The 23,410-nt window shown below is 34.3% G+C and overlaps 6 protein-coding genes across 8 annotated transcripts in view; 4 read left to right on the top strand and 2 right to left on the bottom strand.

Annotated features, from left to right (window-relative positions):
• On the top strand, positions 116-2,415 carry LOC109332895 (pyrrolidone-carboxylate peptidase). Its single transcript, XM_019568037.1, has 4 exons — positions 116-552; positions 1,201-1,305; positions 1,458-1,505; positions 1,924-2,415. The coding sequence occupies exons 1-4, from the start codon at positions 307-309 to the stop codon at positions 2,161-2,163; spliced, it is 639 nt and encodes a 212-aa protein (XP_019423582.1). The 5' UTR covers positions 116-306; the 3' UTR covers positions 2,164-2,415.
• On the top strand, positions 3,178-5,355 carry LOC109332892 (putative pentatricopeptide repeat-containing protein At3g05240). The gene has a single exon (XM_019568033.1). It carries the CDS (start codon positions 3,302-3,304, stop codon positions 5,327-5,329), a length of 2,028 nt encoding a protein of 675 aa, XP_019423578.1. The 5' UTR covers positions 3,178-3,301; the 3' UTR covers positions 5,330-5,355.
• LOC109332894 (probable polygalacturonase At1g80170) lies at positions 5,442-8,953 on the top strand. 2 transcript variants are annotated; one of them, XM_019568036.1, is made up of 10 exons: positions 5,442-5,535; positions 6,015-6,225; positions 6,472-6,600; positions 6,684-6,854; positions 6,952-6,972; positions 7,247-7,454; positions 7,700-7,781; positions 7,861-7,969; positions 8,054-8,170; positions 8,589-8,953. In XM_019568036.1, exons 2-10 carry the CDS (start codon positions 6,049-6,051, stop codon positions 8,877-8,879), a joined length of 1,305 nt encoding a protein of 434 aa, XP_019423581.1. In that variant the 5' UTR covers positions 5,442-5,535; positions 6,015-6,048; the 3' UTR covers positions 8,880-8,953. The 2 variants fall into 2 exon arrangements, with proteins under 2 accessions (XP_019423581.1, XP_019423580.1); XM_019568035.1 differs by lacking the exon at positions 5,442-5,535 and having other exon boundaries at positions 5,553-6,225.
• Positions 9,943-13,001, top strand: LOC109332828 (ADP-ribosylation factor 2). Of its 2 annotated transcripts, none has more exons than XM_019567897.1 (7): positions 9,943-10,029; positions 10,420-10,589; positions 11,140-11,210; positions 11,325-11,444; positions 12,195-12,313; positions 12,401-12,482; positions 12,730-13,001. In XM_019567897.1, exons 2-7 carry the CDS (start codon positions 10,442-10,444, stop codon positions 12,733-12,735), a joined length of 546 nt encoding a protein of 181 aa, XP_019423442.1. In that variant the 5' UTR covers positions 9,943-10,029; positions 10,420-10,441; the 3' UTR covers positions 12,736-13,001. The 2 variants fall into 2 exon arrangements, with proteins under 2 accessions (XP_019423442.1, XP_019423443.1); XM_019567898.1 differs by lacking the exon at positions 9,943-10,029 and adding an exon at positions 10,156-10,173.
• On the bottom strand, positions 14,376-17,449 carry LOC109332826 (probable nucleoredoxin 1). Its single transcript, XM_019567895.1, has 4 exons — positions 17,321-17,449; positions 15,944-16,423; positions 15,345-15,824; positions 14,376-15,228 (listed from the first exon to the last, which is right to left on the bottom strand). The coding sequence occupies exons 1-4, from the start codon at positions 17,402-17,404 to the stop codon at positions 14,566-14,568; spliced, it is 1,707 nt and encodes a 568-aa protein (XP_019423440.1). The 5' UTR covers positions 17,405-17,449; the 3' UTR covers positions 14,376-14,565.
• LOC109332825 (proline-rich receptor-like protein kinase PERK13) overlaps positions 21,119-23,410 on the bottom strand; it is an 8,971-nt gene continuing 6,679 nt past the window's right edge. Inside the window, 4 exon segments of the mRNA XM_019567894.1 lie at positions 21,119-21,475; positions 21,477-21,710; positions 22,236-22,397; positions 22,505-22,652. Coding sequence (XP_019423439.1) covers positions 21,389-21,475; positions 21,477-21,710; positions 22,236-22,397; positions 22,505-22,652 — 631 coding nt within the window. The 3' untranslated portion in view covers positions 21,119-21,388.

Below are 23,410 nucleotides of genomic sequence, written 5' to 3'. Positions count from 1 at the left end.
TATATATATATATATATATATATTTATGTTGTTCATGATGGAGTTTGTGTCTTGAGTTTTTTCTTCAATCAATTAATTTTGAGGAACTTTAGCATATTTGTAAGATTTATGATCCAAGTCAAACAGAATTCAAGTCTTGAAGATTTCACTAGTATAGTAGTTTTTGTTCATGTTGTTGAAGAGATTCTATATTAAGATTGATGTGATTGTTGAATCATGTTATTGCAGGGTGCAGGCACATAAGAAAAGGTGTTAATAGGATTTAAGAAGAAAATAGGGAACTGCATCAGAATTCAGAAGAAGGAAATGGGATCTGAAGTTACTATTCATGTGACAGGATTCAAGAAATTTGGAGGTGTTGCTGAAAACCCAACAGAGACAATAGTTAATAATCTGAAGGGTTATGTTGAAAGAAGAGGTCTTCATGGTGGTGTTAATCTTGGTACTTGCACTGTTCTTGAGGTGGCTGGGGATGGTGCACTTCAGCTATACCAAACAATGGAATCTGTTATATCAAAAACTGATGATATCACCAATGCAAATGTTGTATGGGTTAGTTACAAATATTTCCTTTAAATCTTTTGTCTTTTTTACCTCCTATTCATCTTTAATTGTAAGCAACTCCTATGTTATACACCAACGAAGTGTTGGTATAGTAGTGTAAGGTCCATTGGATCCGTGGGCATTGTATTAGGCGAAAGATTAAAGGTTCGGTTCATGGGAGAGACATTTGTTGGGAGGGGCAATCACACAATCTGAAAGGGATTAGTTCCTTACCTATTGGGTGAGAGAATACCTTTGGTTATACCAAAAAAATTTATATCGTATGATATATGCATCTTATTACCCCTGCAAGGAAAGAGGCCGTTTCCTCGATCTAAACTTGTTGCCTCGGGTCATATAGGCAGTAACAACCTTACTGTTGCGCTATAGCGGACCCTCTTTTAGAGTTGAAGAGTATCTTAAACTTCCAATTTTCTGCACATGTCTAGCAGACTCTTTTAGAGTTGAAAAGCATATGTGATATGAGTCATATGACACAATGTATGAGACCACTTTTTTATGTCAAAAGGGAAAACATTTTTCACTTTAACAAGATACTTGAATAGAAGATATTGTTACAGAGAAATGGTTGTTGGTGATATTGAATTCTATTTCTTAGATTGTTTTGATAATGGAACTTCTGCATTTATACTTCAGCTTCACTTAGGGGTGAACAGTGGAGCTCAAAGGTTCGCTGTCGAGCGACAAGCCGCCAACGAAGCCACTTTCCTCTGTCCAGATGAGTTAGGATGGCAGCCATATGTAAGTGATGATCATTCCTCCTTTTTTCTCTTTTCTAAATAAAATTTCACCAGCTGCAACATTCAAAAGGTTTCATTTTTATGTTTTGAAGAATACTCCTATATTCTGCATAACCTGAATTCCCTTTTCTGTTGATCATGTTTTTTTCTCAGCAAGTCCCTATCGTCCTTGAAGATGGAGGAATTTCTCGAAAAAGAGAGGTAAATTGTAATGCCTTCAAATGTATCTTGTGATTCATCACTTGTTAGTATGTGCTGTAACTTAACACCATGCTTTTGCACAAACTTTAATTAGAGAGTGAGCTTGGCGCAATAATAAGGTTGTTGGTTTGTTACTTAGTGACTATGAGGTTACGTGTTCAAATCCTGGAACCAGCCTCTCCGCTTGCGGTTGAGAACATCTACCGTCCCCTGATCCCAGTAAGTGGGAGCCTCGTGAAACTGGCTGCCCTTGTTTTACGAAAAATGAACTAGCAAGAGAATACATTGCTCTCATATCTCTATTACACAACTTGCATGCTATTCTATGGATTTGCAATGTAAACCTGTTCACATCATGCATATATCTTCTTATTTCTGTTGTATTTTCCTAATCTCTTTTGTTCATTCTTTGTTGAAGACTTCTTTATCTGTTGAGGCAATCTTGAAAACCTTGAAGAAGGGGGCTTATGATGTGATGATATCGGATGACGCAGGACGCTTCGTTTGCAATTACGTGTACTACCACTCCCTCCGATTCGCAGAGCAGAAGGGTAGCAAGTCTCTTTTTGTCCATGTTCCGCTATTTTCGAGAATTGATGAAGAAACTCAGATGAAATTTACTGCATCTCTTCTGGAGGCCATTGCTTCTGCATGTTAATGACATTGTGATTGAAATGTTTAGAAGAACCTGTCATGTGGTTGTGCAAGTAAATCACTTGTCTCAATATCATTGTAATTGTAAAACAATATATGAATGAACTTTGAAAAATGTTTTCCTTGTTTTATTGGTAAGATTAGAGAGTTCTATTTACCATTCATGACAAGTCATTGATGTATAATGTGTGGAAGATATGTCTTACATTCTGCATAAGTTTGCTGGTAATTATTGATAATCATACTTTCATAGTTATTTTTGGTGTTTATAGCTACTTTTTTTAGAAGGAATATAAAAGGTATACTAAGTTTTTTGCTTTAGTGGCCTAGATGTTATGATTTTGAATTCTAGAAATAACTTATATGCTTGTCTATTAACGTTACATGCTATTATTATATACATCAATCATTCTTAGACCTTACTCGATAGAAGTCTTGTGTATTGGACTACCTTTTTTCACAGCTACTTATTTTGAATGATTTGTAAACAAGATTCACACTACAATAGCAAATATCTAAAAACTAATCCCTTTTAATTAATCCAAAAAAGAGAAATCATTAAAATGGGTAATTTTCTACAAGAATTTTTTTTCCATACATATAATATGAATGGAACCCGTGCAAATTATGCTTAGATTTTTTTAATTATCTATAAACAATGTTAAATAATGAAAGTTTCATCTAAAATTGGGTATTGTATGTGTGTATGAATTTCTCTAGGATGATCTATATTTTCTTTAATTCAAAGGTTGTAAAATAAGGGGAGTATATCTTCTGTCATAAAAAGTGTATTACTTTCTCTTATTGGTCAGCAAAATACTTTGTTATTAAATTTTAAACTTAAATATATGTTTTCCAATCGATCAAGTGCCATATGGAGTGATACACTCTTTTAGAACAATGGATGTTGACCCGGAAATAAGTTGGGTGGCTATCCCCTTTAAAATATAAATCTCATGCATGAAGACTTGATAGCATGGTTTGATTATCTTCCAAGCTTGGTAAGTGATGATTATATAACAACTTTCATGCACCTAGCTTATGATGCAGCAGAAAATATTGCAGCATAAAATACACAATCATTGGATAACAATATTAGTAGACCATAAAAAACAAAATTCAACCCTGTCCTAGATTTGAAGATGCACCTTTGGACACTGAAACAAACATGTTACATGCAAAACAGAACTCAAGTGATGTTCTTCATCAAAGCCATAACAACTTGTACTTTCAAACCAATTCTAACAACTTCCAACAATTCCCATGTTTCTGTTCCATTCCATATTGCCAATTACACTGTCTACACAAAGAACCGCGAAATTGATGCTTTAATAAAATCCAACAACCTTAAATCTGCACTTGAAGTGTTCCATAACATGTCCCAGCGTGATGCAGTCACCTACAACATGCTCATTTCTGGGCATAGAAGTTGCAATGGGGCACCAGAACAGGGTTTTAGTCTCTATGGGGAAATGGGTTTTCATGGAATAAGAGAAACCTCAACTACATTCTCCTCAGTTTTGTCAATCTGTAAAAGTTCTGGGTTTTATAGAGAAGGTGTTCAAGTGCATTGTAGGGTGATCAAGTTTGGTTTTTTATGCAATGTGTTTGTTGGTGGTGCACTTGTTGATTTCTACATGCATGTGGGGCTAAGTGGGGTGGCACTTGAGTTGTTTGATGAGTTGCCAGAGAGAAATTTGGCTCTGTGGAATGTCATGCTACGTGGATTGTGTGATGCCAAAGCTGAAGAATCATTTGATTTTCTCTACTCTAAGATGGTTTTTGAAGGCGTGGAACCAAATGAGGTTACGTTTTGTTATTTGCTTAAGGGGTTTGGTAATCAGAGAATGTTGCATGAAGGGAAGAAGTTTCAAGGGAGGATTTTGAAGATGGGTTTGGACAGCTCTAATGTTTTTGTTGCTAATGCTTTGGTGGATTTTTACTCGGCGTGCAGGTGTTTGGTTGGTGCAAGGAAGTGTTTTGAAGCCATACCGGATGAACATGTTATTTCGTGGAACTCGTTGGTTTCGGTTTATTTGGAAAACGGTTTGTTGTGTGATGCATTGGAATTGTTCACAGCTATGCAATTGTGGAGGCAGAGGCCATCGGTTCGTTCATTGGTGGCATTTTTGAATCTGTGCAGTAGAAATGAAGAGATTCTTCTGGGGAAGCAGGTTCACTGTCTTGTTATAAAATTTGGTTTTGATGAAGGGAGTGTGTATGTTCAATCTGCTTTGATTGATATGTATGGAAAATGCAGTGACATTAAGAGCTCTGTAGCTGTATTTGAATGCCTTCCTGAGAGAACTTTGGAATGTTGCAACTCGTTGTTGACCTCTTTGTCTCATTTTGGTGCCATTGAAGATGTGGTAGAATTGTTTGGTTTAATGGTGGATGAAGGTATTAGGCCAGATGAGGTAACCTTTTCCACCACACTAAAGGCATTGTCCGTGTCTGCTTCAACAAGTTTCATGAACTCACAATTATTGCATTGTTTTGTATTCAAATCTGGACTTGTAGGAGATGCTGCAGTTGCATGTTCCTTGATGGATGCATATTCAAGATGTGGGCATGTGGAACTTTCTCATCGGATTTTTGAAACCCTTAATTCTCCAAATGCTATTTGTTTCACTTCTATGATCAACGGATATGCCCGAAATGGAATGGGGAAAGAAGGACTTGCAGTGCTTCAAGCTATGATTGAGAAGGGCCTAAAACCAGATAGTGTTACCTTCTTATGCGCATTAACAGGGTGTAACCACACGGGGCTGATTGACGAAGGAAGAATAGTCTTTGACACCATGCAATCTCTTCACGGGATTAACCCGGACCGCCAGCATTTTTCGTGCATGGTGGATCTTTTGTGCCGGACTGGACTTCTGTATGAAGCTGAAGAGTTTCTGCTGCAGGCGCCGGTGAAAGGAGACGCCTTCATGTGGAGCTCATTGCTGCGAAGTTGCCGGGTCCACAAGAATGAAGAGATTGGAACAAGAGCAGCACAAATGTTAGTTGAGTTAGACCCTGATGACCCAGCAGTGTGGTTGCAAGCTTCAAATTTTTATGCCGAAATAGGTAATTTTGACGAATCGAGGCAAATCAGAGAGGTTGGTGTAGCAAGGAAGATGACAAGGGAGATTGGTAGAAGTTTAATTGAGATAAACAATGACTGAACAAAATAATGTTCCTGAATTGTGGAAGCAATCTTCACTTTGCCCATTGTTCACACAAGATAAAAACAATCATGGCATATTTTGCTGTGTTGATGCAAATGTTTCCTGAGATGGAAAGGTCTTATTATCTATTTGGGAAATCCTACATTTTAAGGGAAAGGTTTCTTTTGCAAGAATTTTTTGGTGGGCATGCCAAGAAAATGAGGGTCAGCATCTGTGTTCCCATGTTTGGTGTAACCAACTAACAGCTTCTTGAAAATAGAAAAATAGTTTTCCCCTTTAAGTACCACATTTTGTTATGGCTATATACTTAGGCAAATTGAGGTAGCTTGTAAAATATAATAAGACACAAATTAAATGTCATCCACATATCTTTGGGGGTGGCAAAGTGGAGAAAGTGCAACGGTCTATACTACTTTTTAGTTTTGTTATAATTGGTTGATGAGTAAAGCAAAATACTAGAAACTAACTTTTCCTTGTACTTTAAGTGTAGGCATGTAGAAAATGTAACACCTTCATCCACTTTCAAGCCAAGCCATAAAGCTTATCAAATCCTTCATTTTTCAAAGTTAATCTATGTATATAAATTATAACCAAAGTGGTCATTGGCATTAATCAAATCAATCCTTGCAATATACCCAACCAGGAAAAATATGAACAAAATCTTCTTTCTTTCCTTACTCAGTTTACTGGTAGCAGCTCATGGAGTTGCAGGAAGCATGACGTGTGACAACAACATGGGCATGCTTCAGGAACTTGAAAGTCTAGACATAGAAGAAGAAAATGAGGTAGAACTTTCTGACATTCCTTCATGGAGAAGTGAGCGTGGTGGAAAAGTTCTCGTGAATGTTGATAGCTTTGGCGCTGCTGGAAATGGAGAATCTGATGACACCGAGGTAAGTATTTTCCTTTATCATTCATCGAGATATATATACCTCGACTTGTAAATGCATATCATAGTTACCATATTCGCTCATCAACCTTGTGCACCACATACCTATTGTCGTAGTTCACCTCAAAGTAAGTCTTATAATAAGTAATGTAAAAAGTAATGAATCACCTACCCAAATGAACCGCATACCTATTTCCGTATCTTGTTCTAGTAACTATAATTCTTTCTTTACTAATGGTGTGATTATCAGGCTTTTCAAAAAGCATGGAATATTTCTTGCTCTACACCAAAATCTGTTTTCTTAGTTCCCCAAGGACGCATTTACCTAGTGAATGCAACAAAATTCATAGGCCCTTGTGCAGGCAATATAATCATCCAGGTATAGAAACAAATATTTAGATTCAACAGTTTCAGTTTTATCCTTGATTCATATGGTTATTGACATAGTATAAGCATTAACAGATTGATGGAAAAGTGATAGCACCGGATGAGCCTAAGAACTGGGATCCGAAATCACCGCGGGTTTGGCTCACATTTTCCAAACTGGATAAAGCTGTTTTCCAAGGTTCTGGAGTTATTGATGGCTCAGGCAGCAAATGGTGGGCAGCATCTTGCAAAAAGAACAAGTCAAATGTGAATTTTCAGAACTTTATCTTAGTTATTTTGAAAGTTTATGATAACTTTAGTTGCAAGCAATGACTTATGTTTCTTCTCCTTTTCCTTTTTGCAGCCATGCAAAGGTGCACCAACAGTAAGAACCATTTTCTTAAACACTATTGTTGTATTGTTCTATATTTGGAGAACCAACAAGGCATTGGTCTAGTGGTGTAAGGCTCCACTAGATACTCAGATCAGCCAAAAGATCAAAGGTTCGATTTTTGGGAGTGACACTTGTTGGGAGGGGCAGTCATGCACTCCGAAAGAGATTAGTTCCTTACTCATAGGATGAGGGGATACCTTTGGTTATACCAAAAAATTATATATTTGAATAAGGTTTTAAAAAAATGTTGTATTCTATGTTGCAGGCATTAACCATTGATTCAAGTTCAGCTATAAAAGTGAGTGGAATAACTATCCAGAACAGCCAACAGATACATTTTACCATATCAAGATCTGATTCTGTCAGAATTTATGGTGTGAAAGTTTCATCTCCAGGAGATAGCCCAAACACTGATGGAATTCATATAAGTGAATCAACAAATGTAGCAATCCAAGACAGTAAAATTGGATCAGGTTCTCAACTTTAACATTCATTGTTTGTCAACTTTATGCCCCAATGAAAGATAATGTACAACAAATATCGACAACTTTATAGACAATTTTACATTCGTAACACAACGTACTACAATATAAATATCAAAGTTGTTCAAAAGTTGTCGAGAATATATGACCAAAAAATATGTTTATGTAATCACTGCTGACATAAACTTTGATTGTATTTTTAATGTTTCATGATGATTTTGTATGATTATGTTCAGGGGATGATTGTATATCAATTGTGAATGCTAGCACAAATATCAAAATGAAGAGAATTTTTTGTGGACCAGGACATGGAGTAAGGTATCATATACAACATTTATATGCCACAATCTTTCATCTTTGTTTTATATAAGTTTTAAGAGTGGAATATTTGTTCCAGCATTGGAAGCCTTGGGAAAGACAACTCAACTGGCATAGTCTCAAAAGTGATTTTGGATACAGCAGTTCTTAGGGATACTACCAACGGTCTCAGAATTAAGACTTGGCAGGTAGTATTTGCAATCTTCATTCAATTATATGTATAATGAATATGCTTTAATACGAGTGTAATATCGATGCATTGTCGATGTTAGGGAGGTTCTGGATATGTTCGAGGGGTACGGTTTCAGAATGTGAGGGTGGAAAATGTATCAAACCCAATTATTATAGATCAATTTTACTGTGACTCCCCATCTTCTTGTCAAAACCAGGTACACTTTTCCCACATTTTTTCTTTTGTAGCCATTACCTTAAATCACATTATTAGTTTATACATACCAAACCAATTTTTAATTAATGTTTATTTTTTAAAATCACCAATTCCTAATGATTTTTATTGTGTGAGAAATTGGTATTCAAAAACTTTCACTTTATCCTATTTGGTCCAAACTTTTAAGAATCAAGTTGTCCCTCCAAGAAAATTTTGATGCACCAATTGTCCTATAAAACAATCTGTAAGGATCAATTTATGACACTTTATAAAATATCTCTCTAAACTATTGAAGGACAATTTACAAAAGGAACATCCTATATTGTTTGGAACATCCTATATAGTTTGGAACATTGTGATGTGAACATTTTCCTTGTAACAAAAAAGTAATGAAGTATTGTATATGTGAATTGTTTCAGACTTCAGGTGTGGAAATAAGTGAGATAATGTATCAGAACATTAGTGGTACTACAAAGAGTGATAAAGCCATTAAATTTGACTGTAGTGATGCTGTTCCATGCAACAATTTAGTTCTCAGCAATGTGAATTTGGAGAAACTTGATGGCACTGTTCAAACATATTGTCACTCTGCTCAAGGCTTTGGCTATGGAGTTGTTCATCCTTCTGCTGAGTGCCTTAATTCCAATGATAAAATTTCTCAACTTCATGAATCAATTCAAGATGATATTATTCATCACACTGAACTATAATAATTTGGATCTATATAGATGCATTATACAAATAACCATTTGATTATAATTTGAGTCTAATATATATCCACAGTTCATTTATATTACTTTTTTGAAGAGTCAACGATGATTAAATATGAATGATGAATGATACCAAACATCATAAAGGAATGGACCCAAGTGGCTGTAGGTGTGGTATGTTATGGTGGAGGTTTGAGATGAGATTAGAGACAAATCATGGGTGGACTTTGCAGCTCAACATTTTAGTTGAAATATCAAGTTGTAAATTGCGTTATTGTATGATAGGAGTGATTTTGTGTTGTTTGACAAAGTTTATAATCTTAAAGTTGGAAATTGTTATAGTGAGTTTTTGGAGATTAAATAAAGTTAGTGATATGATTTTATAACGAAATTACAATGAGATAAATGTGTCAATATTCTTCTTAACCTATTTATTCTATGAGTGTAATATTTATGTATTGATAATGTAAAAATTTATACACAATGTATCAATAGATTTACATGAGAGTTTGGAAAACTTCTCATCATAAATCTAAACCTTTATTCTCCCTACTTTTGTCTCCTCTTTTTACCACTTCCAAGCATTAGCCTATGACGACAATACCAACAATCACCCTAAAAAATCATAAGAAAAAACATCAAAATAATCATATGTCTTACATTTCTCATTCAAATCTTAGGCCATAAGGTAGTTAACTTATGGTTTAAGAAATAAATCCTAAGGTATTTAACAAATAAATCTTAAGGCATAAGGTATTTAAGGGATGTGAGTTCTTTGAAGTGTATTTAAAATATATATATTTACTACAAGCATACTTAATTCCCTTTAAGTAAAGTTTCAGATTCGAGTCTTGTGGATATAAAAAATGTCCACGGAGAGAGTTAGCTTTTAATTAAGGTCTCAGATTCCCAGCTCGGACATAATTGGCTTCCGGTGCGAGAACTGTGGGAAAAAAAATATTTATGATTGTTGATTTAAAAGAGGAAAAATTCAACTTCCGGTAACAATACTTAACATTTATTTTAAAAATGATTAGTTTATTACTGGAGGAATAATGTATTCTATAAAATGAATGATGTATAGCATTGTTCACATCATTCTCTTCCAAACTCTTATCTCTCTCTATTCTCTGTTTCCAGATCCCAAAAGGTGATTTTCTCAGATCCCTTCTTCTTTTCTCATTCGTTCAATCTCTTATTTTCCCTTTCATTTTGTTACGCTTTTTTCTATCATTTCATTTTAGGGTTTCTGGATTCAAATGTTCCTTTTTATATGTTCTGTTTGTTCAATCTGGTTCGGGATCTTCGAAAATGTCATATCGATTTACTAATTCAATTCCGAGAGATTTGTTTTCATGATTCAAAATGCTTGAGATCTGGTCGATTTCATTGGCTTTGATATTTAGATCCTGATTTTCTTTCCTTGAATTGAATTGAAGAATTTGAATTTAATTGGTTTCAGTTTGTGTATTTTGAATGTTTAACTTGGTTGAATAAAATGATTTGATTGATATTAATCAATGAGATTTTGAAAATGTAGGGATCCATAAGCTGAAGGAAAAATGGGTTTGACATTCACCAAGCTTTTCAGTCGGCTTTTTGCGAAGAAGGAAATGCGAATTCTGATGGTTGGTCTTGACGCCGCTGGTAAGACCACCATTCTGTATAAGCTCAAGCTTGGAGAGATCGTTACTACAATTCCTACCATTGGTAAGTTTCTCCATTTTGATTTTATGTTAGAGTCATGTTTACAATTTAGTATACAATTCTAAATTATGGTCATTGTTATTAGTTGTTTGTACTGTCCAACATCTAGTAGAATTGTCTTAGTAATAATTGATCTGAGTGAATTTTATGTCAATAAGCTTTTAAGATGAATCATACATTGCTAAATCCTTAAAGAAACCTTGACAAGTAAGAGCTGAAAAATTCTGTGTATCGAAAGACTGTTTAAGGGCCCATTACTTTGTGCTTCGGAAGAGAGCACTTTTACTATTTTTACAAATGGGCCGTAAATATGTGATGCTTGCTGTAAAATACTGGAAGCAACTTGACTTGTTGTAACTATTTGTTCTTTAACTCGTGTTAGTTTTGAGTTTTGATAATCTTTTTTCTTGATTAATCGGTAAAAGAGACTTCCTATTTTGTTAAATTTACGATTTATTATGGTTTTATTGATGGAAATTACAGATGATCAGGTCACTGTTGCAGACAATTTCTTCTGCTGTTGTCTGTATTCTTATTTTCTTATATATTTCAGGGTTCAATGTGGAGACTGTGGAATACAAGAATATTAGCTTCACTGTTTGGGATGTCGGGGGTCAGGACAAGGTCTAAACTTTGATCCTTCTGCATTCTTTAAAATTTCTTCATAAAAATGTGGTTTTTTGAGTTGTATATCCTGGATGGAGGTTGGTGGCTGAATACTCTAATTTTCTGTTGCAGATCCGTCCCTTGTGGAGGCACTACTTCCAGAACACACAGGGTCTGATATTCGTTGTTGATAGCAATGACAGGGACAGAGTTGTTGAGGCTAGAGATGAGTTGCATAGGATGTTGAATGAGGTAAAATGGTCAATTTAACTGGGTTTTTGTGGTCATAGTATCCTTATATTCATGTTTCCAGTTATTCATCTGCATTTAGATGGAAATGCTTTCTCCAGTATAGTTATCGAGAGGCCACAAGGGTTGTCTGCTGGTAAAGGTGGTTGTAGTCCATATGAATCTATGGCGACGATTCGTTTCTCTTGGTCTCATAAAATAAATAGTCATGGATCGAACTGTGGAAGGATCAAACTGTTTCAGCAGAAGCAGTTAGCATTTTTCCGTGTATGCTATTGATCTGACTACGCTGCTGCTAATACTATGGTGGGATTCATTAGTAGCGCCTGATTATTGATCACTTTCCCATTGGATGTCCTATCAATGATAAGGAACTCAGGATAGGAAGCATTTTTGTTTCATAATTACTTTGTTAATCAACGTGTTTTTACTGGAAGTTGAATAGCCAGTTCTTACTCGTATGCTCCTGGGAAGATAAGTTCTTACTAATTGGTGTTATTTGCTTCATGCCGTGGCTACAATTGTTGGCACCCTGTCCCCAAGAATTAGCTTAGTTGGTAGAGGTGCAGGACATTAAGCATGAGCATATGAGCGTCTATGTTCAAAACCTTTAGTTGTGCTCTCCCCCTCTCTTAAAAAATGCGAACAAACTTTATCTATAAAAAATGAATCATTAGCACCCTTATTATTTTGCCTTCTGTTTCTTATATCCCTGTGAGGAAATGCCATAATGTTTGAAATGTGTCATTTTAGGATGAACTGAGAGATGCAGTGTTGCTTGTATTTGCTAACAAACAAGATCTTCCCAATGCAATGAATGCTGCTGAAATTACTGACAAGCTGGGTCTCCACTCTCTCAGACAACGCCACTGGTAATTAGTTTGATCATGATCCCCTTGTTTTCCAGTTTTGACATCTATTTTTTCCTGAGATCTAACACGCTTTTCTGGTGCTTTCAGGTACATTCAGAGCACCTGTGCAACCTCTGGGGAGGGTCTTTATGAGGGTTTGGACTGGCTTTCAAACAACATAGCCAACAAGGTAGCTAGCTATACTGATATCTTGTTTTCTTGTGCAAAATTTGATTAAAAAATGCATGTTATATATACGGAAAACTTTAACTATTTTTTTCCTTGGGAGTGGTGGCAAATTTGCACCAACCATGCTATCTATGCTTGCATTTGTGTCATGATGTTTACCCTGTCTTTTTATATCTTTAATATCATATTATTATTTAGATCACATACATATACTAAGGTTATTTTTGTTCCCTTAACTATCATTACAGGCTTAAAGCTTTTTCGGAGTCTGGTTGTGGATTGGTAATTCTGGATGCAGGGGTGAATATTATCTAGTTTGAATTTTGGTCGTCTTCTGAGACAAATTGGATTTGTGTTCATGTTGTGGTTTAGGACATATTAATTATAGTAGGAATTTGGTTCACGGGGTCTAATACTTTGAGCTTTCTATTGGTTTTGGATTCAATGTTTATAACTAATGGATACCAATTATATGCGCCATCCACTCATTCTGCTTTATTGGTTTTATATCTCAACTTTATTATACCTTATTATTGCATGGTACCCTATAAAATGAAAATAATAGTTTCATTGACTTGGCCTTTAATTTTTACAAACTCGGATTCAATGTTTGCAAATCCTCAAAATCAATGTGATGTTGCCATATGAGGAGGAATTATTGGGCAATAAAGTGGTGCAACAATGTATCCTTTGCTTTGCTGTGGAATTAAATGGAGATCAAAGTGTAGAGTGCATTGTCTATATGAGGCAATGCTTCCTTGCTTGCATCACTAGTTTTAACTTCAACCCACACCAAACTTCTCATTCTTGTGTCTCCACCCCCTTTATAATTCTTTAAGGTTTTCTTTATTTACTTCTCTTTCCATTCTACCAAAATTAAAACTTGATGATACTCAATGTTACAAAAATAACATAAAAAACAATACAATTATGTAAAAGCATTATAGAGAAATTAGATGCTTGAGAGAATTAGAGAAATTCTATTTCATCCCACCCTTGTAAATGTTTTAATGAGAGAAAATGAAACAATAAGAGTTATTACCTCCAACCAAATGTGAAATGAAATCCAGTCATAATTATATGGGAAAAAGATGTATAAACTACAAGTTTTTTATACTATTATAATCTACCATTCATATTTAATCATTATTGTCTCTTAAATAAAAATAGTACAAATAAATAATGAATAATACATTTATTTTGTATAAATTTTTATACTCATAATATATAAATATTGCACTATAATTATATCGAGATGTAATAACTATGTAATAATTTTTTAGATATGAAGGTGATACAAGTTCAATTAAAACTTCATCAAAGGTGATACAAATTCAATTATAGTAACTTTTTTAATTTGAAGATCCCTAACAAACCCAACTTAGCCAACCTGAAAATGTACTTTACTTTCCTTACGATTGGAATAAAATATTATTTATGTGACATCGAGGAAAATACACCATACAAAGAAACGAACCCTTTTACCCTTAAGGTTAGTTTGGAAGTTGGATTTTGGAGGGGAAAGAAAGAAAAGTGAAGGCTTGAAAGCCATGTCACAAGTATATTTCATGGCTCTCAAGCCTTCAATTTCTCTTCTTTCCCCTCTAAAATCGAACCCCAAAGTAACCCTTAATACTTGAAAGAGAAGAGTCTTCATGAAAAAAGCAAAAAGGAAAAAAAAGCAAAAAGGAGGAAAGTGGCATAACATGAGGAGTTGAAATCCTCTCACGTACTGGAAAGTCTAATACTAAAATATAAGAAAAAAATGAAATTTTGTTAACTTTTAAAATTGTTTTATTCAAAAATAATTTAAAATCCGAACCATTAACGGTTTATTCATGCCTCAGCAATGGGATGAAGAGGGTAGGCACAACTTTTGACCTAGTAGCCCATGTTCACCATAAATTCAAGATCACCATTCATATCAAACATCCAGAATTCAAGTTCACCATTCATATCTTATGACACATCGAATACACTACATAGTTCAAATCATACAAGACATAGTAATAAAGGCCATCACAGACATCACATGCAGATAATATGCCTAATAATCAATTACCAATATATAACTAGCACAGATTTCAGGCTTTAAAGCAGACTTCACCATCACAAACCCATCCATCTTTGGACTTCTCATCTTCCTTAGCATCATCATCTTTGTTTTCTACTTTCTCCTCCAATGCACATTTCGGATGAAGATCGAAGTCACACTCGTCACAGTAGTATGACCATATATTCCCCTCCTCATCACAACCATCACAAGTATAAATCCTACGGCGAGTCAACACAAGCTCGTGTTCATGTGATTCATGCGTCACCTTCTCAGGCCACCCCTTTGCAGTCTCTTCATATTTTGCTTCTATTTCTTTTATTTTCTCATCGGTGAAAGGATAAGCATCTGCCCCGTGAAGCGCAACCAGATCTCGAGCTTCTTTCGTGACAGTAGTGCCATTTGATCCAATGGCCACAAGCTTAGGGATGCCAGACACCTTGAATTTGCGACTCAGGAATGCCTTCCTTGAGTCACCGAATGGAAGTGCCAACCATGGCATTTCTGCATAGTATCCATCAAAGGAATCTTGATCCTTGTCACTTGAGATGAAAATGAGTTCAAATGCACTGTCCTTTGCCTTAATCTTATGATATACTTCAGTGAGTTTTGGAAGGAATGCACGGCATGGAGGACACCAATGAGCCGAGAAGTAGAGGAGGATGTTCTTCCCCACCAATTCTGAGACCGGAATCTGATAAGGAATAAATGCTAACTCGTTAATATCACTGCAAAGAGAGGGTAGGGAAAAAAGAAAGAAGGTAGCATGCGACTCAACAGAACTTATTTTTAAGTTGTTCAAGAAATTACCTTCACCCCATCTTTCCCAATGACAAAATCTAGGTCTCCGGACACCAAAATTGACTCGAGGGTTTGAGATGCCTCCTTGGCCTTCTCTAACTCAACGAGTTCAGCAAACTTTTCAGGAGTGAAAGGGTATGCAGCAATCCCATGTTCCTCAATAGCCTCAGCAACATTAGAATGAAGAGTTTTCCCATCTGGCCCAATAATAACCAAAGTGGGGAGGGCTGAGAGCTCGAAGTACCGAACCAGCTTCTCAGAGCTCTTGTCCTGGAAAGGCAAAGATAGCCAAGGCACAGATTGTAACCCTTCCTTGAATGATTCTTCATCATTATCTAGGGGTATAACCACAACCTCAAAGTTCTCCCCATTTGCCTTCAGCTTCTCATAAACCCCTACAAGCTGTGGAGTAAAGTCGCTGCATGCTTTGTATGAAGTCAATGAGAAATACAGACCAACTGTCTTGCCCTCAAGCTCGGAGACAAGTACCTACATGTAAATAAACGGAAAACTCAGATTTGGAAAGGAATAATATGTTTTGGTAAATTACCAGACATTAACCAAAGTGGATAATATCTCGTACGAATAGAGTGACGTCACTAGCTTACATTCTTTCCATCAGAAGATATCACAAAGTCGCGGGAGCGGGAGGTCAAGATAGATGTCAAGGACTGGTTCCTCCTAGCTTCCTCTTCTTGGTCTTTCAACTCTTGGATCCTTGCTGATGTGAAGGGGTATGCTTCAACTCCATATTCACGGATAACCTCGGTTCCACTATCAGTCACAACTTCCCCAGTTTCACTAAGTAATACAAGATGGGGAATTCCCTTCACATGAAACAATTCATCAAGGCTGTTGCGTGTATCTGAATCAGAAAATGGGATAGCAAGCCATGGCATCTTCGAGAAGTACGCATTGAAGGACTCATCATCTTCATCAGCTGTGACAAAAATGATCTCAAAGTCACCTTTTGGAGCAAGTTCGTTGTACACATCCACCAAAAAGGGGGTGAATTTCCGGCATGGACCACACCAAGATGCCGAAAAATATATACCGATTTTCTTTCCCTTCAAGCTGTCAACTTTAACCTGTAAAATTCAGAATATAAGAAATAACACCACAAATTTCCACCAACATGAGTATACATACGGTACTTCATTCAATAAAGCTACCACTTGAAGCAATTAATATGAGCTGCAATAACCAATAAAACAGCATATTCAACCCTAGGCAAACTTTGTTCACCGATTGATGGAATTGACTTTAGATTTGAATGAAAGGGGATAAAATGGACGAATCGCTGATCTTTTTATTATATTTCCTACGATAAAAATGGAACGAATAACCAACGAGTCTTTCAATTAAAAACATCATCATTTATAAGCCCAGCACCCTAATTGCCAGTGCCAACTGATCTTTCTGTCTCCATACTCTCCCCCCAGACAAAGGACTCATGCCACATTTGTTTTGAGTTACAAAAAAAAGTGATTATATAAAAGTAATTTGGGAAAAAGTGATTTTTTGAGATTCTGAATAATATAGCTTAGCAAAAAAAGCTAAATTTAATCTATTTTTCCTTTCAAAATAATCACTTTTTTGGGTTTAAAAATCTTAAACAAAAACAGACCCTCGATTTAATCCGAAAATCACTTATTTTGTTCAATCAAAAGCAGCTTATCCGAGTCCATATTGTTAGTTACATAGGCCAAAAACATAAACTGATGAATTACAATTTGGACAGTGAGGTAAAAGTTATGAACAGAAAAAGCATAGCAGAGTCTACATCAGACTAATACAAATCAATAAATATAACTATACAAAATTAACAAACCATAACCCAAAAGCTAAGTATCAAAGCTATAATGATAGATCAACATATTGGAGTTTTATGAACATTTGACAAAATGGGTTGACCAAATCATAGCATAAAAATTAATAAATGAAGTAACTTTAGCAATTTGAAATGAAAAGAAAAAGATGGGTACTTGATCATTGTTGTTACGAATGAGAAAGTCTCTGTCTGGAGAAGAGAGAAGAGATTGAACATCATGGGTTGCAGAATTAGCCATCTCAGTGCTTAATTGGACAGAGGAGAGAAAGAGAAGAATGAGTGTTGAATAAAAGGAAATGTATTTATACAGAGAGAGAGAGAGAAAAGGCCAAAACTTTCTTCCTTGTTAAGCAATTATTATTCTCTTTTATATTAAATCATTATTTACAATTATATATAAATCTTTACATATGTTCATCTGGTTTTAATGTATATGCTAAAAAGAAACATTTGTCACATCCTGATATAGAAAAATATAGTTAAAAAATATAGAAAAATTATTGTAGTCCAATCACATTGAGTTTTGGGAATCGATTACGAATCGATGAAGGTTTAAACACCTCGTGTGTCCGTAATTAAACACTTACATAATTTAAATACCCTTAATTTATTTAAAACTTAATTATCTAAAACAAAAAAATTATTTTTTGTTTTTTGTTTCTGAGTATCCCTCAATACTTTAGAGAATCAAGAGTACATAGTTATACGTTTTAAAATGGTTTGTTGGTAAAATAATTATTTCTTCAAACGGGCAGAAATTATTGTCCACACCGCGTCTCATGTCAAAGAGGTTTAAAAATAATTAGAATATATTTTTTTGATTATTTCTTGTTACTTTAGGAGTTAATCGAGTGAAAAGAAACATCGTAATACGACCATCGAAAAATGATACGAGGATAAGAAATATTACCACGACTCCATCATTTGATTAATCTCAAAAAGTTATAAAATTTTTATACAATATTCATCTTTATAATAGAAAAAGGGTTAAATAAATAAGTAGATACCATATGAATAATGCCTAGCCTTTTTCAATTATCTAGTTGAGGCTGTCATTGTTTAAAATAGTAGATATGAACTTGTATATGTTATATAATATTATTATATAATATTATTATATAATATTATATACAAATATAAGAGTTAATTAAGTGAATAAACAAAAACATTAAGAGTACAAATAAGGGCTTGACACTTTTCATTATTTGGTTGATATTGTTTTAAAATAAGATAAATAAACTTATATATATTATATAATACTATTTTTTTACAATAGAAGAATTAATTAAGGAACCAATAAAAGCTAACTAGTAAAGATAAAATAGGAATATGGTTTAGCATTTTCGATTACTTAATTGGTATTATTATTTTATTATTGTTTTAATGCAAATAAAAAAACACGAGATATACAAAATGGAAACCCATACATTAATATATACAAAATGAAAGGGAAGACACAAAGCAAATAGAAGAAAATGATACAAGACATAAAGCAAATAGAAGAAAATGATACAAAAACTAGAGTATGTGATTGAGCCACTACTTGGTGTATATGTATGAAGGTTGGACTCTTTGGGTTTTTGTGTGTGTATCTTATGGAAAAAGTATCTATGTGTTTGAGAAAGAGAACAATATATATGAGAAAAAGTGTGAAGGTGGGGTCGTATATTTTTTTGGGTATGTTGAGAATTTTGTGGGTTGTTGTTTTTGTGTTGTTATATGTGAATGCATATGTGTTGTGATAATGGGAAAGAAGGTGAGAAGAGGGAGAGAGGTTGAGGAATATTGTGGGTGGTTTGTGATTGATGGATGATATTGATATTTTGTGATATCTAAAAAAATGTTATTTTTCGATAGACAATACCTAAAAATATTTCTATTATTTATTTGTCATTTTTGTTTAAAAAAGTATTATGATTATACAAAATTGGTTGTACTTTCGTTAAGTAGACTATATGATATATCATCAATTAATTGGATAAGATATATATTTTTTAAACAAAGGTGCTAACACACACCCAAGATTTCATTAAAAAGTAAAAGATTACAAACGGACGCCAAAAGCTTACAAGTTGTGGAACCTATAATTAGGAAGCAAATTCCTATTCTTGTAAAAATCATCATACAAAAAACTCGGCATGCTATTCCACCAAGAGTCGATCAATCTTGGAACTAACTCCATAAGTGGCAAGCTTATCAGCACAAGCATTCCCTTGTCTGAAAATATGACTGACTATAAAATGCATGGAGTTTAAAATCTGTTTGCACTTGTTCATGAGATTACTTAGACGCCAAGGAACCAATTTGGAACCGTGGAAAAAGTCCACCACCACCTTTGAATCACACTCCAACCAAATAGACCTCCATCATTTTTAATGGGCTATTGTGACAGCCATTATAGCTGCAAGTAACTCCGTATAGATAGAATTTTGGATGCTGAGATAGGAAGCAAAGCAACCCATGAATCGAGTTTGCTTTCATCCAACCAAAAGAAGGAGTCTTAGATATATATTGGATAAGATATATATTTATGTAAATCATAAGTTAATATGATATATATTTATATTATTTTATTTTCCTATCATTTGATTTTTTTATAAATAATTTGATACTATAATATTTTTTATATCGTTAGCATATCATTTATCATACATATGTTGATTATTATTGATTATTGAATAAATTAATTCAGATAAATAATAGATTATGTTATTATTGTGTAAAAACATGTATATTAAACTTTTAAAATTGTTAAAAATTATAAAATTTATAATTATGTATAAATGAAGTTTATAATTAAATTGTAGAATTGGTCCTGCATTTGTTTTTGGTTGTCCAAGAAAATAATTAACTTCAACTTTTCAATTCTTCTTTGTATAGGATTTTTTCCTCATCAACTTAAAGTTGACCCAAACACCTATACTTTTTTAATCTAAGCCTAATACCTATCTATTATACAAAGCTCCACTATAAAGGAGCTTAAAATCAACAAGAAAAAGAATGAATTAATGGACTTTAACAAAAGCTAAAGAAATAACTTATTTTTAGTTGGAGTTCTCTTGAACCCACTAGTAGCCATTTTGTTAATTTTCCACTTTCACACTTTAGCCCCAATAGTTGAAAGAGTCAATACTTTAAGAAACATATGATATATCTTTAGTCTTCTCCTTATTAACAAAAAAAATCCCATCTTTTCTTCTCCATTTTAAATTTTAAAGGAATTAAATATATATGTCACCTTAAAACTTTATATGATCCACCATTCATTTATATTACTTTTTGAAGAAGAGTTAATGAATGAAAATAAATGGTAAATAATAAACTATAGTATATAAAATTCCTACACTATTATTGTATACATTTTTTCATATATAACATTTATATATCAATAGTTAATATATCCTTGACTCTAATAAAATAAGATTAATATATCATTGACTCTTTACATATTAATCAATTTGTAGCTATAAAAAAACTGTACTCAAAGATGAGGGCTATACAATTCTATTAGGGATCATTAAACTAAAAAAGGATTTCATTCACCAGGAAAAAATGTAACCAATATTATTTGAAAAATAAGTTGGTTAAAACTATTTTCTGAAAGCATTCATTATTTATAAGATTGCAATCTATGGTTTATCACCAAAGTAATCATATTCATTTTGGAGAATAGATGTACGTAGTCTTAGCTCGAAAATGGAAAAATTATTTTAAGGATTTGAACCTGTAACTTCATAATCAGTAAGCAACGACCTTACCATTGTACGTCATTTTGTTGTTGAGATATGATTCTAATAATATTCTTAATTGTGAAGTACTATCTTGTGTGAATTTAAATTGTAAACATAAGCCACCATACAATCAAAACTATTGATAATAATGAAATTTTGAATATCTTATAATACACCACAAACGTGCAGTAAGAAAGTCAAATGTTCTAAATGCAGCATCAGTAAAAGATATCTATTAATAATAATGATTAAAAAATGGTGAGCGCAACAAAATTATATTTTTACGAGCTCTCAACACCCCTCAAGGAAGAAGTGGGAAAGAAAATTGAATCAAAGGTGGATGGAGAAAAGAATTGAAAGTAAATACTTCGATAAGAGATCGGATTAAAGGTCATAGTTTCGATCCCTGTAAAACCAAAAGCATTCATGGGCATGGTTCCCTATAAGATGATGCAATGTTATGATCCATTAGGGCAATTTTGGTGAAGTAATTAGAGACTAAAACCATTAGCCTCCAACTCCTTTATGTGTTCATCCACTACTGCTTTGATGGCTGTTGAAAGCTTTCGATTCGGATTCGCCACTCGAACCACTTCGCATCCATGCATGTTGAGTTCCAGAGGTTTGTCTTGAATAACCATATTCTATACTGTACATATCTGAATCAGAATCAACAAAACTACCATTGGCTATTCTCCTGAATAGCATAATATCTTTATCATATTGCCCAGAATCATAAACAGTGCTCTGACCATATTTTACTCCATTTGTTAGATCAAATATATCATCTCCACTATCTAAGGCCCTTACCACCTGATATCAAAACCAAGAGAAATTAGATAGAATTGTTAGAGGCTAAGATAGTTATGTCAAAAAGAAAACAAGAACAAGGTTAACATAGATGTTTTGATGCACCACAAAGAAGTTGTTCTTTTTGTGTATTATTAGAGCATCTCCATTGATTCATTCTTAAACCATTCTTCTCTCATTTGTCAATGTGAGATTCTTATTTAAGAACATTCCTATGGTCACTCTTATCACAAAATTTGGGCTCCAAAAAGGAAAAATGAGGAGAGAGAAATTGTATAGTAGGTTGTGAAACCATAATGGGATCACCTGTCTCAACATTGTGTCCTCATTCTTGTCTCACTTCATTATGTGGAGTTAATATGTTATTTTAATAAAATAAAAGTTAAAATGATGTGTTATTTTTTGACTTGTCGGCAAATACTAATTGCTCCGGAATACGAAACATGAACTTTTAAGGGACAGAGGATCCTGTTCCCGAGTAAAAATAAGAATGAAGTTATTATTCTCTCATTGAGATGCTCTTATCACCTGAACCATTCGAGGCCGTTTAGGAGCGGAGTGGCGAACACATGCTGCGGCTGCCTCAATCATTCTGAACATTTCACTCTCCACATAGTGCTTTTGAAGCCTTGGATCTGTTAATTCACTAATGTCATGTGTCTCAATGGCATGAATGAGAAGTGGTCGAGCCTGTAGATAGAGTAAAACTTGTTAGCTGTTTATGTTAACAAGAATAACAAAAGTAACCATTTTTTAATTTCTTTTCAGAAAATTGAACAAGGTTCATTCATGCATACCCACTCAACCAAACTCTCATCTCCCAAAGGCTGAGTTTGATCCACTGGTTTTCTTCCAGTTACAAGCTCAAGGAGGACAACCCCGAATGAAAAAACATCTGATCTATCAGTTAATTTTCCACTTGTTGCATATTCTGGAGCCATGTATCTGCACATTCATACCAAAATGAGTTAGGGATGTAACTTAAATATGGCTTCATTGAAGAAGGTTTTATGTCAAATGTATCTATTATTATTAAACTATGATGAATCCTAGTTCAGTTGTAGAATAAAAAACTTAAGTGTTGAGATGATTTCAAAGTAGAAGGTCCTAATATGTTTGTCTCCAAACTTCTGGGAAACTAGGTTAATCTCCAACATTCTGGGAATCATCTTCTTCTTCATCATGGCAACTAACTTCATCCCGTGGAGCTTCCTGGGTGACATGAATAATGGGAATCAGGGGGATCCAATGGTTCACAAAAATGCCCCAGCATCACCAAAGAAAATGTCTTTTGCTCAAGCTTTAAAAGCTTCATGTGACATAACTGCTTCACAACTTCCTCAACCCTGCATAAAGGGGGACGCCATTACCATCAAAATCCCTGAAGATGAATATCAATAAGGGCTACAAGGATGCAAAAACCATCTTCATGGACGGCTCATCTTGTCAAAAGGAGATTCTCCTATGAAGTTCACAGATCTGAAAAATAAGCTCCAAGCTTTGTGGAGCAACATTGGGAAGTGGACTATGATTTCACTAGGTAAGGGCTTTTATGATTTCGCATTCTCCTCAATGGAGGATATGAGGAATGTGTGTGCAGTGGGATCTTGGAGCTTGAAACCTGGATTCCTTAGGCTCTTTCTTTGGTCTCCTGATTTTAACCCAAACCTGCAAAAATTGTCACATACTCAATGCTGGATAAA

The sequence above is a fragment of the Lupinus angustifolius genome, chromosome LG18 (assembly GCF_001865875.1).
Source record: "Lupinus angustifolius cultivar Tanjil chromosome LG18, LupAngTanjil_v1.0, whole genome shotgun sequence".
NCBI lineage: Eukaryota > Viridiplantae > Streptophyta > Magnoliopsida > Fabales > Fabaceae > Lupinus > Lupinus angustifolius.
This window is presented reverse-complemented; position numbering and strand designations above follow the sequence as displayed.

Excerpts from the sequence above, each read along its gene's own strand:
- LOC109332895 (XM_019568037.1), top strand. The coding sequence starts at position 307 with ATGGGATCTGAAGTTACTATTCATGTGACAGGATTCAAGAAATTTGGA. Across the intron at positions 553-1,200 it reads CCAATGCAAATGTTGTATGG|CTTCACTTAGGGGTGAACAG; the intron begins GTTAGTTACAAA and ends TTTATACTTCAG. Across the intron at positions 1,306-1,457 it reads AGTTAGGATGGCAGCCATAT|CAAGTCCCTATCGTCCTTGA; the intron begins GTAAGTGATGAT and ends TTTTTTTCTCAG.
- LOC109332892 (XM_019568033.1), top strand. The coding sequence starts at position 3,302 with ATGCACCTTTGGACACTGAAACAAACATGTTACATGCAAAACAGAACT.
- LOC109332894 (XM_019568035.1), top strand. The coding sequence starts at position 5,983 with ATGAACAAAATCTTCTTTCTTTCCTTACTCAGTTTACTGGTAGCAGCT. Across the intron at positions 6,973-7,246 it reads CATGCAAAGGTGCACCAACA|GCATTAACCATTGATTCAAG; the intron begins GTAAGAACCATT and ends TCTATGTTGCAG. Across the intron at positions 7,782-7,860 it reads GGACCAGGACATGGAGTAAG|CATTGGAAGCCTTGGGAAAG; the intron begins GTATCATATACA and ends TATTTGTTCCAG.
- LOC109332828 (XM_019567897.1), top strand. The coding sequence starts at position 10,442 with ATGGGTTTGACATTCACCAAGCTTTTCAGTCGGCTTTTTGCGAAGAAG. Across the intron at positions 11,445-12,194 it reads TGCATAGGATGTTGAATGAG|GATGAACTGAGAGATGCAGT; the intron begins GTAAAATGGTCA and ends GTGTCATTTTAG. Across the intron at positions 12,314-12,400 it reads TCTCTCAGACAACGCCACTG|GTACATTCAGAGCACCTGTG; the intron begins GTAATTAGTTTG and ends TGGTGCTTTCAG.
- LOC109332826 (XM_019567895.1), bottom strand. The coding sequence starts at position 17,404 with ATGGCTAATTCTGCAACCCATGATGTTCAATCTCTTCTCTCTTCTCCA. Across the intron at positions 15,825-15,943 it reads TATCTTCTGATGGAAAGAAT|GTACTTGTCTCCGAGCTTGA; the intron begins GTAAGCTAGTGA and ends ATTTACATGTAG. Across the intron at positions 15,229-15,344 it reads TTGGGAAAGATGGGGTGAAG|ATTCCGGTCTCAGAATTGGT; the intron begins GTAATTTCTTGA and ends ATTCCTTATCAG.